General features: G+C 34.6%; 1 protein-coding gene across 1 annotated transcript in view; it reads left to right on the top strand.

The window, feature by feature from the left end:
- The window catches only part of ASCC3 (activating signal cointegrator 1 complex subunit 3), a 231550-nt gene that overhangs the window by 131547 nt on the left and 85391 nt on the right, over positions 1–14612 (top strand). The window contains exons 23-32 of the mRNA XM_081312640.1: positions 311–409; positions 1450–1618; positions 3165–3385; positions 3993–4078; positions 4775–4941; positions 5057–5202; positions 5299–5419; positions 6832–6974; positions 13441–13578; positions 14492–14612. Of these exons, the coding sequence (XP_081168766.1) occupies positions 311–409; positions 1450–1618; positions 3165–3385; positions 3993–4078; positions 4775–4941; positions 5057–5202; positions 5299–5419; positions 6832–6974; positions 13441–13578; positions 14492–14612 (1411 nt within the window). The remainder of the gene's footprint in view (positions 1–310; positions 410–1449; positions 1619–3164; positions 3386–3992; positions 4079–4774; positions 4942–5056; positions 5203–5298; positions 5420–6831; positions 6975–13440; positions 13579–14491) is intronic.

The raw sequence follows: 14612 nt of genomic DNA, 5'->3' as shown, positions 1-14612 counted from the left end.
AGAGCTGTTATTTTCTTCATTTGTATTGTGCTAGACTGGGCTTTTATAATCTTACTTTTCAGAAATTTCCAAGCTTCTTGAGTTGTAACATATAGCATATTCCTCAGCATTGGGATATTTTATTATCAACATGGTTGAATGTTGATTATGTTTGTTACTTTAACCAGTCTCACATAGGTCGGTAATGTCACACTCAAGAGTCAGTTAGACGAATGGGAGTACCATATAAGCCCAGTGAAATAAATAAATAAATTTGGGACATTTTTAAGAGAACGTATATGTAACATTGTGTATTTAATTTGCCTCATAGGTGCATGGAACAGGTGGAGAGCCCTGGTGGATTTGGGTGGAAGATCCTACCAATGATCACATTTATCATTCAGAATATTTTATTATTCAAAAAAAGCAGGTAAATCTATGCTGTATAACAGTATAGAATACATGTATTATGGGATAGTTTCCTAAACACTAACTTCATATTTATTTTTTTACAGTGCTTTGAAAAAATAGGAGGAAACCCAACCCTATACAAGTATTATATCACACTAAATATGAATTAAGATGATTTATTTTAAAAAATCTACCTTATATATTTTATACTTATTAATAGTCATTGGTTTATTAATTATTACACTGTATAATATGATTCTATAAAACACTATTATATAATATCACAAAATCTCTGACACAGTAATATATATTGCTGCATCCTTTGATTAGTAATAATATTGCCTTTTCCAAAACAGACAGATCATATTTTCTGACAACTATTCCTTGATTTATGGAACGACACCACATTTCCAACCTCTCAGTATGATGTTTTTAGCCACCACACCACTACCCCATGTCCACTACATCCCTACGTCCAGTTAAGCAGTCAGATTACATAACTTTGGTACATAGCTCAACATTACTGCAATATATTTAACATTTAAAGTTTTCTCCATAAATCTGGTTATATCCATTATTACACTATATTGAAAAGATATCACATTATCACATAATAATATATGAGTGAGTGAATCCTAAGTTGAAGATATCTCCACTGTTATGAATTAGGAAGACCAAATTCAATTTGGTCAATCTTTAAGACAGTCATACATAATGGTTGATTCAATGCCATGACTCATCTTCTGCCCAGACTTTCCAATATTTATTTTATTTATTTATTTATTTTAATCCCATTTATATCCCGCCCTTCTCCGAAGACTCAGGGCGGCTTACAATCTAAGCACAAATCAAATGTGCTTAGCAATAGAACAATTTTCCATAAATTTTGAAAATAGAATTTTTCTACAGAATTAAGTATCTATGTGTCTCATTATCAAAACTCAGGCTACTTTTTTCCATACCTGTTTTATTTCCTTATTTGTGTACATCTGTATAATAAAACAGATCATCATGTTAACCACTGGAAGAGAAATAATTGTTCATTTTTTTCAACCTTAGGTCATTGCAAAAGAAACTCAACTGGTAGTATTTACAATCCCAATTTTTGAACCATTGCCCTCTCAATACTATATTCGTGCTGTCTCTGACCGATGGCTAGGAGCTGAGGCTGTATGCATTATTAATTTCCAGCATCTGATTCTGCCAGAGAGACATCCACCTCATACAGGTAACATTGTATTGAGAACTACTTTCCTGCATAATTATATAGAATTTATTTCTTAAGTTGTTTACAAGTATTAAATATTGGAGTGTTGGGGGAGGGGTTTTCTACTTGTTTATAGTTTAGATTTTCATTGATTCTCCACATCAGTGAGATCTATCGTGGATGAATGTATGTATGTTGTAATTTATAAATAATCTGCCCTATTGCCCAAGCTGACTAGCCCGATATAATTTAAAAAAGAATGGAGGGCAGCATCTCTTAAGCCTGTTGTATTAGCTCATAACTCGCAGTATTTTTCTGAAATAACTCTTATGTGATCATTGATTTGTACCACAAATGGGGAAAAAGTGAGGTTGTTATTTTTAATAGCTATATTTGTTTGCTTAATGATGCCTTACAGTAGGAATTTACTTTACTTTGTACCATTTTCTAAACTCTCTAGAAACAGGTGGTGCATAGCCTGTTTGCATAAAAAAAAACAGTGGCACATGAACTTGTTCACCAAAGACCTATATACCAGTATGCCTATTGTTGTTGTTGTAACCTCTATTATAATTAAGCCTAGCTCATTTGCAATTCAGCTTAGAGAATGCTTTCAGAATATTCATGTCACGTGATATATGTGGGGTTCTTTTTAAATGTTTAAATTCATATGTGTATCTGCTGTGTTTGGTATTGTTGCTCTGTATCTAATCTGTCTGGCTAAACATGTGTACCTATTTATCTAATTGACTGGTCAATGAGTACTATTCAAAAGAAGCAAAAAGATATTTACACATCAGCAAATAGGAGACTTGTGAGGATTTATGGTAATTGACTGCCATTCCCATCTGGTTCCTCTGAAACAATGAAGTGCAGAGAGGTCCTGCTAGACAAAGATCAAGAAAAAGGCCTTTCCCCCCCCCCCCTGACAGATCCCAAGAAATCACAGCATTAGCAGAGGATGATGAAAGAGTTCTAAAGTATCTATGAAAAGTATGTTAAGAATATCAAGGCTTGAAGCCTCCACAAATTTTATGGCTCTCCAGCCATACCTTACTGTGAAGAATCCTGAAAAGGGTACTGAAATCTTGAGCCAAACCAAACTTCAAAGAAAGCATCTGTGTAACAGAATCATTGCAGTTCTCTGCTAATTTACTAAGAGTCAAGCTATATACGCACTCCAACCTCTGTACGCCCAACTTCTCAGTGTTTGATGAAGAGACACCTCCAAACGTAATACTAGAAAAATACTTTTAAAAAACATATCTAGTTACTATTAGAAACTTAATACAAAGATTTAGGCACAGATGGTTCTAGTTGAATCTGTGTGATTTTATATGATAATGTGTCACGTCTCTTTTGTTGCATAATGCTAATTATTTTGCCTTTACTCACATTTGCCAGTTTTTAACTTGGTGCCTTAACCACACCACCAAACTGGCTTTCAAGAATGAATTAACCCAGAAATTTATATCTTCATGCTCATCTATCTATATGAATCCTTATATGTTTATTGGGATTTTCATAAATATTTTGTATTAATTAATATTTATTATTACATTTTTAGAATTGTTGGACCTCCAGCCTTTACCCATCACAGCTTTAGGACATCCCAAATACGAAGCTCTGTACAAATTTACTCATTTCAACCCAGTTCAGACTCAGATATTCCATACATTATATCACACAGATAGTAATGTACTACTTGGAGCACCCACGGGTTCTGGAAAGACAGTTGCAGCAGAATTAGCCATCTTCAGAATTTTCAATAATTATCCCACTACAAAGGTTTGCAATACATTTTTTTTTCTCTGAGAAATGTTTGTTTTCTGTAATCTGATTTTCATTAGGACTAAATGAAAAACAGACAGTAATATTACATAAGACTTACTTTTTATCTGAGGTTGTGTGTTTAATGAAAAATTCCAAAGTGAAAAAAACCCTGCTTAAAATGAGGGATGGGGGGATTCTTTCTATTAAAAAAATTATGACTGATGGAATTTGTCATTATTTTACAATATTTCTATATTCCATAGCATCAAACTGTTTTCTTGGTAGTTCACAGATAAGTATGATTAGAAAGACAGACATGAAATCGAAACAGGTAAAATGTGTTAAGGGAAAAAAGTACTGCAAAAACCCCCCAAAACCAAATATGTTAAAACTAGGTATTCTAGAGAATAAAAGGTTTACCTGGTATCAGAAAAGCAGTTTTTATACTTTAATTTCACTTGGATTTAATTACTTTGAAGAATGAAATAATTTTATCAATATTAGTTTAACATCAATAACAGTGAAGCTTTAAACACAGGCCCTGAAATCTAAATAAATAATTACTGTATATTATAGTGATTTTATATATTTTAATCTTGTTTTGATGTGACTTGTTTTGTAGGCAGTATATATTGCACCCCTTAAGGCACTGGTGCGGGAAAGAATTGAAGACTGGAAAATTAGGATTGAAGAAAAGCTTGGTAAAAAGTAAGCTTTTAAAAAGAAGTTCAGTAATCAATAGAGATGGGAAGGTTTATTTCCTTGATACCTGCTTGCTGCAGTCTTGAGAACTTTCAACTAATACATAAATATTAATGTGTGTAAATTTGGTATATTTATAAATGTTCCTTACCATAATACCACATACAGTCCATGAAATATAAAAACTGTTTTCTTAAGAATATATTTATGTACAGATAACAAGCTCTAGGGACTTTTTAAATATTTCTTTCTTAATATATGTATGCATACAAATCCAGCTTAATAAAAGCTCCCTGTGTTATTGATTTAACCTTATGAACTGCACATGAAACAGTTCAAACTATTTCTAGACTTTTTGCAGTTTGCATTCTGATTTGGCTAGAAAATTAAGCAAACCTCTCTCCTATAGCATGCATTTTCTTACCTAGGACCTCTATGTTGCCATCTTTCCCTCCTAATTACAGCAGCCTAGGACCTGCTTGTGAAAGGAATTGCATTCATTAGGATGGCAATGTACTCCTTTTGGGAAGGGGTGAAAGTAAACACAGTATTAGGAATATTATTGTGGTGTCACCCTTACATTCAGGGCAAATAGTGTTGTTCCTCATGTTCCTGTTAACATTCAGGACCAAGTCACCATTTACAAAGTGATAAAAATGTGTGTTCTAATATTTCACAATGTCCATTTGACTCTTTTTACAGGGTTGTAGAGTTGACAGGGGATGTAACTCCTGATATGAGATCCATTGCCCAAGCTGATCTTATTGTTACGACACCGGAGAAGTGGGATGGAATCAGCCGAAGCTGGCAGAATAGAAGTTATGTCCAAAAGGTTTCTGTCCTCATCATAGATGAGATACATCTGCTAGGTAGGAATTGCTTTGATCTTTATTGTTGGAACTGAAATATGTTGGCATTGTTAGTTGACACTCCCACACCTATCTATAGCTGTATATCTATATCTTCTTTTTTATGTTTTCCTAGGGGATGAGAGAGGGCCTGTCCTGGAAGTTATTGTATCTCGGACTAATTTCATCTCATCTCACACAGAGAAGCCTGTCAGAGTAGTTGGTCTGTCAACAGCATTAGCCAATGCCAAGGATCTAGCTGATTGGCTAAATATTAATCAAGTACGTAAATGATGCTTACAGTTGAACCTCTGAGCATTATCTTTAAAATATCTACAGTCTTAAGCTTGGAAAAAATAACCTTATTTATCTCTTTAGATGGGGCTATTCAACTTTAGGCCATCTGTGCGTCCAGTTCCATTGGAGGTTCACATACAAGGTTTCCCAGGCCAGCATTATTGTCCTCGCATGGCTAGCATGAACAAACCAGCCTTTCAGGGTATGCAGCCTTAGCTACCTCTTTCGCTTAATACTATCAGCAGACAAATTTATAATACATGTTTTTTGTATCTTTAAAGAATGTCTTTTTAACAACATGGCTTATGTGTGGGCCCTCTACATTTAAAGAGCTAACAGCACAGAAGGCAACTGAAATATATTTTAGACAGTAATTACTATTACCATTTGACACTGTGAAAATATTTTCCTATTAGTGTATTGAGATTTACAACATGTAAATTGTTCTCAGTATTAATTCACTTGATTTGCTCCTAATGGGATCTTTAAAAAATGTAAACAGAAATTGGACATCAAGTTAAGCTTGCATAATTCTAATTTCACAGCATAGCCATAAAGTTCAGAAATGTTAGTGCATCCAAATATGTCTCTGTTTTCAACTTTTGATTCTCACACTGGAAAGGATAAATTTAAGAACCACCTTCATATTTTATTAAAGCATGTACTGTGTAGGTTCCATAAGGAATATTTATTATATCAATTAAGAGGAAGTCCCCAAATAAATTTTGGGTTGTGAACTGCTGTTGATTGGAAGGAGACAGTTGTGAGGTGGCTTTTTAGCTGATCTAATTAGCCTTATGACAGAAGCAAAGTATTGATTGGAGACTAGAGACCAATCTTGGCAGTTCAGATTATTTACACCTCAAAGAAGAGCATTGTAGAAAAACACTAATGAACTATAAATCTGTCCAGAGCTGTTCAGCCACACCTGTTCCTGAAACAACAAAAAACCATTATCTGTCAAGCTTTCTATCAGGAAATAGATGTATTGATTTCTATATGAAGATACAATGTCAGTATTGTTATTTGTTATATGTATACACGTGTAGATGCCTATGTTCCTACTTGTTTTATTGTCATTTGTGTTAAAAGTAGATTGTCAAGTATCATTCTAACCTTTCAAGAAGTAATAATTATTTTTACATTCAGTATTTTTTTATTTTTAAATAGTATGTGTGTATGACTATACCTGAAGGAATGCTGTTAATACTTCTATTTTCAAATTACCGTAGCAGTATAATTTAGGAAGAGTTTTTGTTTCCATATGTTTGGTAGAATATAATTATGCATATGTCAACAGCTGCCATTATAAACTTTATTTTTCAACCCATAAAACTGTGCTAAAAGCTGGAGCTTTTTATTTTGTGCATTAAAAAAAGGCCGTTTTGACTGCTTTCCTCTTTTGCTGTATTGACTGTTAAACCCCCACTCCCTCCCGTTCCAAGAAAGTTGACTTTGCTATAATTTTAGATTTTTGAAATAATTTAAAAGAAAAATGTAATTATTTTATATTTTTCATAACAATATTGACACTATGAGAAGAAGCTGCTGAAGGTGATACTAAAAATGAGAAATTGCATTCCATTGTATGATTTTTCTTTTGTGTTTTAACAGCCATTAGAAGTCATTCTCCAGCCAAGCCAGTTCTTATTTTTGTATCATCCAGACGACAAACTAGACTTACAGCTTTGGAACTCATTGCATTTTTAGCAACTGAAGATGATCCAAAACAATGGCTGAATATGGATGAAAGAGAGGTAAATTTTGTCTTACTTGAATTAAGTGAATTAAATTTGAATTTTATATTAAAAAATAGAATTTGGTGGCTTTGTTCATGTTTTTATTTTGCTTTTTCTATACCACTTTTTTGACATAAAGTTGGCACATACAATACTTTCGATGCATTAGTTGAGAATGGGCTTCAGGGTTTCATGTTCCTTTAGTCATTCCTTGACCTCCTCTTTCAAAATACAAGTTCCCATAACTTCATCCACCGGCAAATGAATGTTTCATCATTACCAAAGGAGAGTTTATTTCTATAAAACAAGCTGTAACCAGAGTTCAGAGAACACTATTTGCTTTCCAAGAGCAGAAAGCCAGAAAGTTGCATGTTGTCTTGATTCCTTAGGCATTATCCCACAGTATTGCATACATGTCTGCATGCATGCTTGAAATAAGCTGTGACTTGTGTGGTTCACATCAGATATAACATATTTTCTGTCTATGTTTTTAAAATCTCACAATAGATAGACTTTAGTAAGCAGCTGAAACCCAAGCTTAAACTGGCTTGGGATATTTATGTATGATTTTCACTATGGCTTAATCAGATAGAGTGTGATTTTTCAATATTGTCATGTATTTCTCCCTCTTTTTATAGACAATTTAGGGTTTTTCCATGAGCTTCTTTAATCAACAAGCATCACACAACCAAAAAAAAACCCCTCCAGAATGGATGACATACATGTACCATTTTATTTCACATATTTTCAAACGTCTTCCCAATGCAGTTCATTGTTTTTAGAAATTGAAGGTTAAGAACACTTCTGAAGTTCTATGTAAGGTCCTGAACAGGGCACAAGAACATTTGATCCCATAAAAAACAGAAATCACAAATAAGTAATCACTCTTCTCTCTCTCTCTCTCTCTCTCTCTCTCTCTCTCTCTCTCTCTCTCTCTCTCTCTCTCTCTCTTTCTCTCTCTCTCTCTCTCTCTCTCTCTCTCTCTCTATATATATATATATATATATATATATATATGTGTGTGTGTGTGTGTGTGTGTGTGTGTGTGTGTGTGTATCTTTGGTCATTCAGGTTTTTCCCCGCGTAGAATTGAAGGTGTAGGAGCAACGTTTCAACGGAATCCCATCCGTCATCCTCAGGCTGGTGGCTTCAGCTTCCTTCTTCTGGGAGAAGCAGAAGAAGGAAGCTGAAGCCACCAGCCTGAGGATGACGGATGGGATTCCGTCGAAACGTTGCTCCTACACCTTCAATTCTACGTGGGGAAAAACCCGAATGACCAAAGATCCACATACAAACACCCGCGAAAACCTCCGAAAACATATATATATATATATATATATATATATATATATATATATATATATATATATATATATATATATATATATATATATATATATATATATACATATACATATACATATACATATACATATACATACACATACATACATACACACACACACACACACAAACATAACATACACTCACATACACATTTGTCTGTGTATATACAGCATGTATATACAAACAATTCATTATATCCATTACATTAAATGTTTGAATTGGTTGCCATTTTCATCTAAACTAAAAATTGTTTGTTTGATATATAACCTTTAAACATTCTTAAGTACAGCAACATTTTTTCTGATGTTCGCAAATTCTAACCTAAAAGTAGAATCTTTCGATTGTCTGTTGGCCTATGAGATCTGTCTTGGTACATCTGGCATATTAAAATAAAAATGCACACGCGCGCGTACACACACACACACTTCCAAAATGTACTTTCATTTATGGATATAACTAAAAAAAAGCTTCTTATGCAGCTTTTCATTAAGGAAACAGATATCAGTGGCCTCTTTTTGTTTTTGCCAGCTATGCCACTGTTGTGCAGGTTATAGCGGTTTGTTTCAGTGGGCCTCAGTTTCAGATAGTGTTTTTACAGATTTCTAGGTCCAGTAGTATAAGAGGGAGGATTAGGCTTTGGCTTCCACTAAGTACGGCCACCCTTTTTTAATGATTTTTTTTTCTTCTGTAGTGTAGGATTTTTTCCTAAAAGCAAGGGTTTGGGTGCCACCTTCTCTTTGAAAAATAACTGTGAAAGCTGTCCTGCATAAAATGCACACTCAGCATAGACTGAGAGTAAAGCAGTTGTCCTGGTCAACTGAGTTTTGAGATCCCTTGAAAGCAATTTATAAACACATTTTCATTATTCCATTTTTACCACAAGAAAGGGAAAGAGACACATAGCTGGACGTTTTGTTTGTAGTGCCAAAACAACTCTTAATATTGAACATATTGGCTTCAGGGAACAGAGGTTTGAAAGGCTATTGCTATTCCATCTGAAGCAATAAAAATGTCACAGAGTAGTACTGGATAAGATAAAGCAAAATAAATGTAGATTGGGCATAAGTCCAAAATAGCACAAGGGGAAATTACAGATTTAGTCTGAAGGTTGCAATAATGATTGCAATATTTTCTAATCTATAGAATTTGCTCGATAAAGATTCTACTGCCAATGGGAGTATATAAAAGTTGAATACATGAAATTCATATCTATTTGTCTGAGATTGTTGTCCTGTGCTATAGTTTGAAATTTCCATTCCTTTTAATTTTGAACTGAATTATTGTCAAGCATGTGATTCTATTTTTTCTACTTATACCAGTAACTAATATCAGTGTGATTTTCACAATTGCATAATAAGATAAGTTGTTGTTGAACTTGCCTGGATAGTTTGTGTTCCTGGGAAACAGATTAGGTGGAAAAGATATAACTTGCCTGAAAATTACTGTGTAATTTAGATTCAGTTCTAACACTATGCCCAGTATTAAGTCACAACACTTAGAGTGATGCATATCAGTATTTTTGTCCATAAATAATGTGGAAGAAGGATGGGAAGAATCTGTCTTTGCATTTTTAGCACTACTTTCTTTTGTAATATTGAATGATGTCGTGGGTTTTTTTTAAAAAAATATACCTTAGCACAGGGACATTTTAAGATTGAGCAACATCTGTGCCAGATGTTAAATGTGCGATTATACTTTGTTTTAAGACTTCATCACTTTCCTGATTCTTTGTACAACCCATCGTTCTTTACCGACCATTTTCAGACCATGGATAAGCATTATACAGTGGCATATGGTCTGAGTCTGAGGTGCTTTGAAAAGGCTACAGAGTACTAATAATGAGGATTCCCCGAAAATGGGAAAACCAGGACAGCAGAAAATGCTCTGAGAAAGTATGGGGTTTTAGCATCTTGAAACAATATATCACACTCAAAGGGACAAAATTGGACTGCGCAATCTGTTAGCTCATTCTTGTCCAATCTGGTCTCCTCCTTTCTTTTGGAGCCAGCAGTCTTGTCATCGGCTTGCTGAATTATACCCTGACTGGAATGAATTTCAGACACAGAGTAATGTATCTACTTAAATGGAATTCTGCTTTCTTCTTTTTTAAACAAAAGCTTTTTAGGTATATTTTTAAAATATATTAATGCTATATCATTCCTAATTTTACACATATGTAATAAATAAAAGGAAAAAAATTTACTTCCAAGTTTGGCAACAATTTCCATAACCTTGTCATAAACTTTATTTATTCCTTTACTTCCTCTTTGCTACTTTAAAATTGTGCAAAGCATATTACTGTCTGCTTTGAAAGGAATCTTAGGCTCAGATTTTAGAGATCACAATGTGAATGAATGTGCTTATAATTAAGTCAACTAACAACAACAGGGTTTTTTTTCCTCCTTGGTATCAACAGGTTACACTGATTTATTAGGAAAGATCTAATTTTTTATTTGTTTTATTAATATTAGAATCAGCCCGAGTTAAAAGAAATTTATTTGTCATGTGAAAATGTAGGTTTTCTTTGAGCTTAGAATAAATCTGGACATGTTTCAGGCAAATTTATTTATTTATTTATTTATTTATTTGTTTGTTTTTATATACCGCCCTTCTCCCGAGGGACTCGGGGCGGTGTACAGAGTAAGGTAGGTATACAGTTGAACAATAGTCAGAAACAATAGTAATAATAATTACCCTTGGTCATAAAATTGATTCATTCTTTCAGAAGAAAACTACCATGTATGCATATGGATTTGTAGAAGATGGTATCTTGAGTAACATAAAAATGCATTTATTACTTACTCCTATACATATCTTTACTTAAATACAAATCTTCTGTGTTCACTGAAATTTAGGATCATAACCAAAAGTCTGTTTGGTACTTTGAAGAATAATTGTTAAACAAGAACTACCATAAACAGTGGCAGCCCCTTGTAGATTAATTAACTTATTCTTGTGCAGCAATCTAGAAACTGTTCTTTTGGTAACTTTACCACTTTTGCCTCAATTAAGATTAATAAATAATATCTATTCAAAAAAAACATCATCACACAGGAATTTTTCAGAAAATGTTTTCAGAATTCTGCAGTCATGGTATCAAGATAGTGTTGTAATTTTCACTGTGTTGCTTTACTGATTTCTGTGAAGATGAAAGAGGATCTGTTAGAAATAAGTAAAATCACCCATTATTGACATGACAGAATGGCAGGATATATAGCAGAACTCCTGATGAAGGTGCTTTGGTTTTTACTGTGATAAATACATGGCATTGCGAACATAATCAACAGTACCTCAGGTCACAACACTAGTACAAGGCAGTGGACAGATTGGATCTTGAATGCCATCCCCAGCCTAGCAACTCTGAAATGTAAATCAAAGTCTGTGGGGTGGGAATGTTTTACGATGAAGCTTTGCTAATAAAATATACAGTTAATATTATAGAACCCGTGATCCAATATGAATAGGAAACAAGGTGATGTGGAATTCTTACATTATGGTCTGTACTTAAAAGAATAAGTGAGCAAATGCAGTGTCTGCACTTGAATTATTTAGTATTATTTGTTCCAAGGAGAGACCATATGCTTCAGTCACAGAACAGAACCTAGAGGATTCTTATGTTCTGTTTTTGTTCTTGATTGTTTGCTTCTGAAAATGAAGTCTGTTACTACACAATCCTGTTAATTTTCTGTCTGAGTGACTGTGCTTCTCAGATAGATTTGGATTACAACAGCATCCATCTTTTTTTTTTTGCTGTGGGAGGACTGATCTAGAGCTTTTTTAATACCATATAAACTTATTGGTAGCAGGATTACAACAAATAGTGTCCACTTTGTAATCATTATCAAATATTTTGTGACATTTGCTTTCTGTCTGGTTTTTTTAAAAAAAATTAGTCTAAATTTAAGTAGCTTATAAAACTGTTCTTTGGAGTTTCTTGTATGCATGAAATTATTTTCCTTTATTAGCCAATGGGGGGACAGTTTCTTCATTATTGATAATCATACAGTAATATTGATGCTATAAACAAATTTATCTGCTGTTATTAATCTGCTACTAAGGTAAATTGTTTGGTTTAATATTTTAAAGAAAGCAATAATGCTTTCCAGTCTACAGGTTTCTGATATTATGCCATGTATTTTTATGTGTTGGTCTGTGTAAAAGCTTAAGAAAAACTCTCTCACACTGCTTGAGACAGTGTTTCTGAGATTTGCCAACTTTTCAGAAGCAGTTGCGTATTGTGTGGAAGATTGCTTTCAAATAGGAATTCCAAAGTTTATTTATATTTGTCACATGTTGTGTCTTTGCAGTTGGTCCTGTAATTATTTATTATCTGAAAATTGTTCTGACTTAAGTTGGATATTATTTTGTGTCCCTGGCTTCTTGATCTATAACATTTATTTTGTGCCAAGTTCTGTTATTTGACTGGTTTGTTAATCCTAAATAAACCAGCATGCCGGCCATCCAGAACGGGACAGAAAAACTGTGGAAGAGCCTTTTGTGAATTGTAAAATCCATGTATGTTTACTATATGCATAGTAGCATACAGGTAGTCCTTGCTTATTGACCATTTGTACAGCAAACCGTTCAAAGCTGTGATGGTGCTGAACAAGTGATACATATGACTGTTTCTGAAGAGTCGTGACTATTTCCGACCTTCCATACTGCACTCCACTTAACCCTTATTGGAACTAAGTTATACCAGCATCACATTTGCTATCCCTATATCTTGTCCTTATCCTGCTTCTGTTTCCTCTATTCCCAGTAATGCCAGTCTTCTGATTTTTCTACTAGACTGGGTGACATTCAGGTGATAGTTGAAGAAGACTAAAACACTACTTTTAACACCAAGTATTATTAGTATGGTGTAAACCTCTCCCACTTACGGGCTGAGGATGATATGAAGATACTACTATAGGTGCATCATAAAAAAAATGCCATGACAGATTTATGCCAAGGTTAAGTTTAAGGGGCAAAAAAGCTTTTAAATAATTTAGCAGGGGAACTGTTTTTTTTTCTTCATTTACAAAATGTTGTGAGTAGTACTTTGTTTTGGAAACCCTTTTTAATTAATATTCCTGCTATTGATGAAAAAGTTCTGAAAGTTTCTCAAGTTAATCTGTTGTCTTATGTATTACAGATGAATGTCATCATTGGAACAATACGAGAGTCTAATCTTAAACTGACCCTGGCTTTTGGAATAGGCATCCACCATGCTGGCCTTCACGAACGGGACAGAAAAACTGTGGAAGAGCTATTTGTGAATTGTAAAATCCAAGTATGTTTACTATAGGCATGATAGCATACAGGTAGTCCTTGCTTACTGACCATTTGTACAGCAACTGTTCAAAGTTGTGATGGTGCTGAACAAGTAATACATATGACTGCTCCTCAAAATTCCAGTTTTCTCACTACCCCTGCAGTCACAAGATCATAAGTCCTGTACTTGTCAACCTGCTGATACTTATGACAGTTGTGGTGCTCCACAGTCATGTGATCGCCATTTCCAACATTCCCCATCGGCTTCCCACAAACAAAGTCAACAAGGAAGGTTGCAAATTGTTCTAGTAAATCACCCCCGAGTCCCAGCACTTGTGTGACACTGTGCTCTCCTCCCCCCAGCTTCCCTGCTCTTGTGCCAATCTTCAGTCTCCTTCCCCTGGCCTCCCAATGCTTGGGCCAACCTGTGGACTCCTCATGCTTGCATGGCACTGTGCCCTGCTTTCCCTGTCATCCCTGTGTTCATGCAGCACCGTATCCTGCTTTCACCAGCCTCCAGGTGGTCTCCTTTCCCTGTTTCTCTTGCCTCCCTGTGTTTGCACAGCACCACAACCTTTTTCCCCTGGCTATTCTGCATCTCCATACTGGTATGGTGCTGTACCCTACTTCCCCTACTATGTGCTTGCGCATAGCCTGTACTGGGCCTCCAGGGTCTCCCCACCAATCCCACGGTCTCTTTACCTGGGACTTCCACCATTTCCCTCTTAATGTCCCACATATCTTGTGATGACATCAGCAAAAGGATTGTTGTCACTAAGCAATGCAGTCATGTAACATTTTACTTTACGATTGCATCACTCAACAACACAATCCCAATTGCTGTTGCAACCCAAAGATTACCTGTATGAGAGACATTTTATTAACTTTGAAAAGATAAGTTTTGTTTACATGGACAATCTTTTCCTTTTTAGGTTCTTATTGCCACAAGTACATTAGCCTGGGGTGTCAATTTTCCAGCACATTTAGTAATTGTTAAAGGAACAGAATTTTATGATGGCAAAACCAGGCGTTATGTGGATTATCCAATTACAG

Source organism: Vipera berus, assembly GCF_964194415.1.
Source record: "Vipera berus genome assembly, chromosome: 1".
Lineage (NCBI taxonomy): Eukaryota > Metazoa > Chordata > Lepidosauria > Squamata > Viperidae > Vipera > Vipera berus.
The sequence above is the reverse complement of the archived record's forward strand: the minus strand, read 5'-3'. Positions and strand labels throughout refer to the sequence as shown.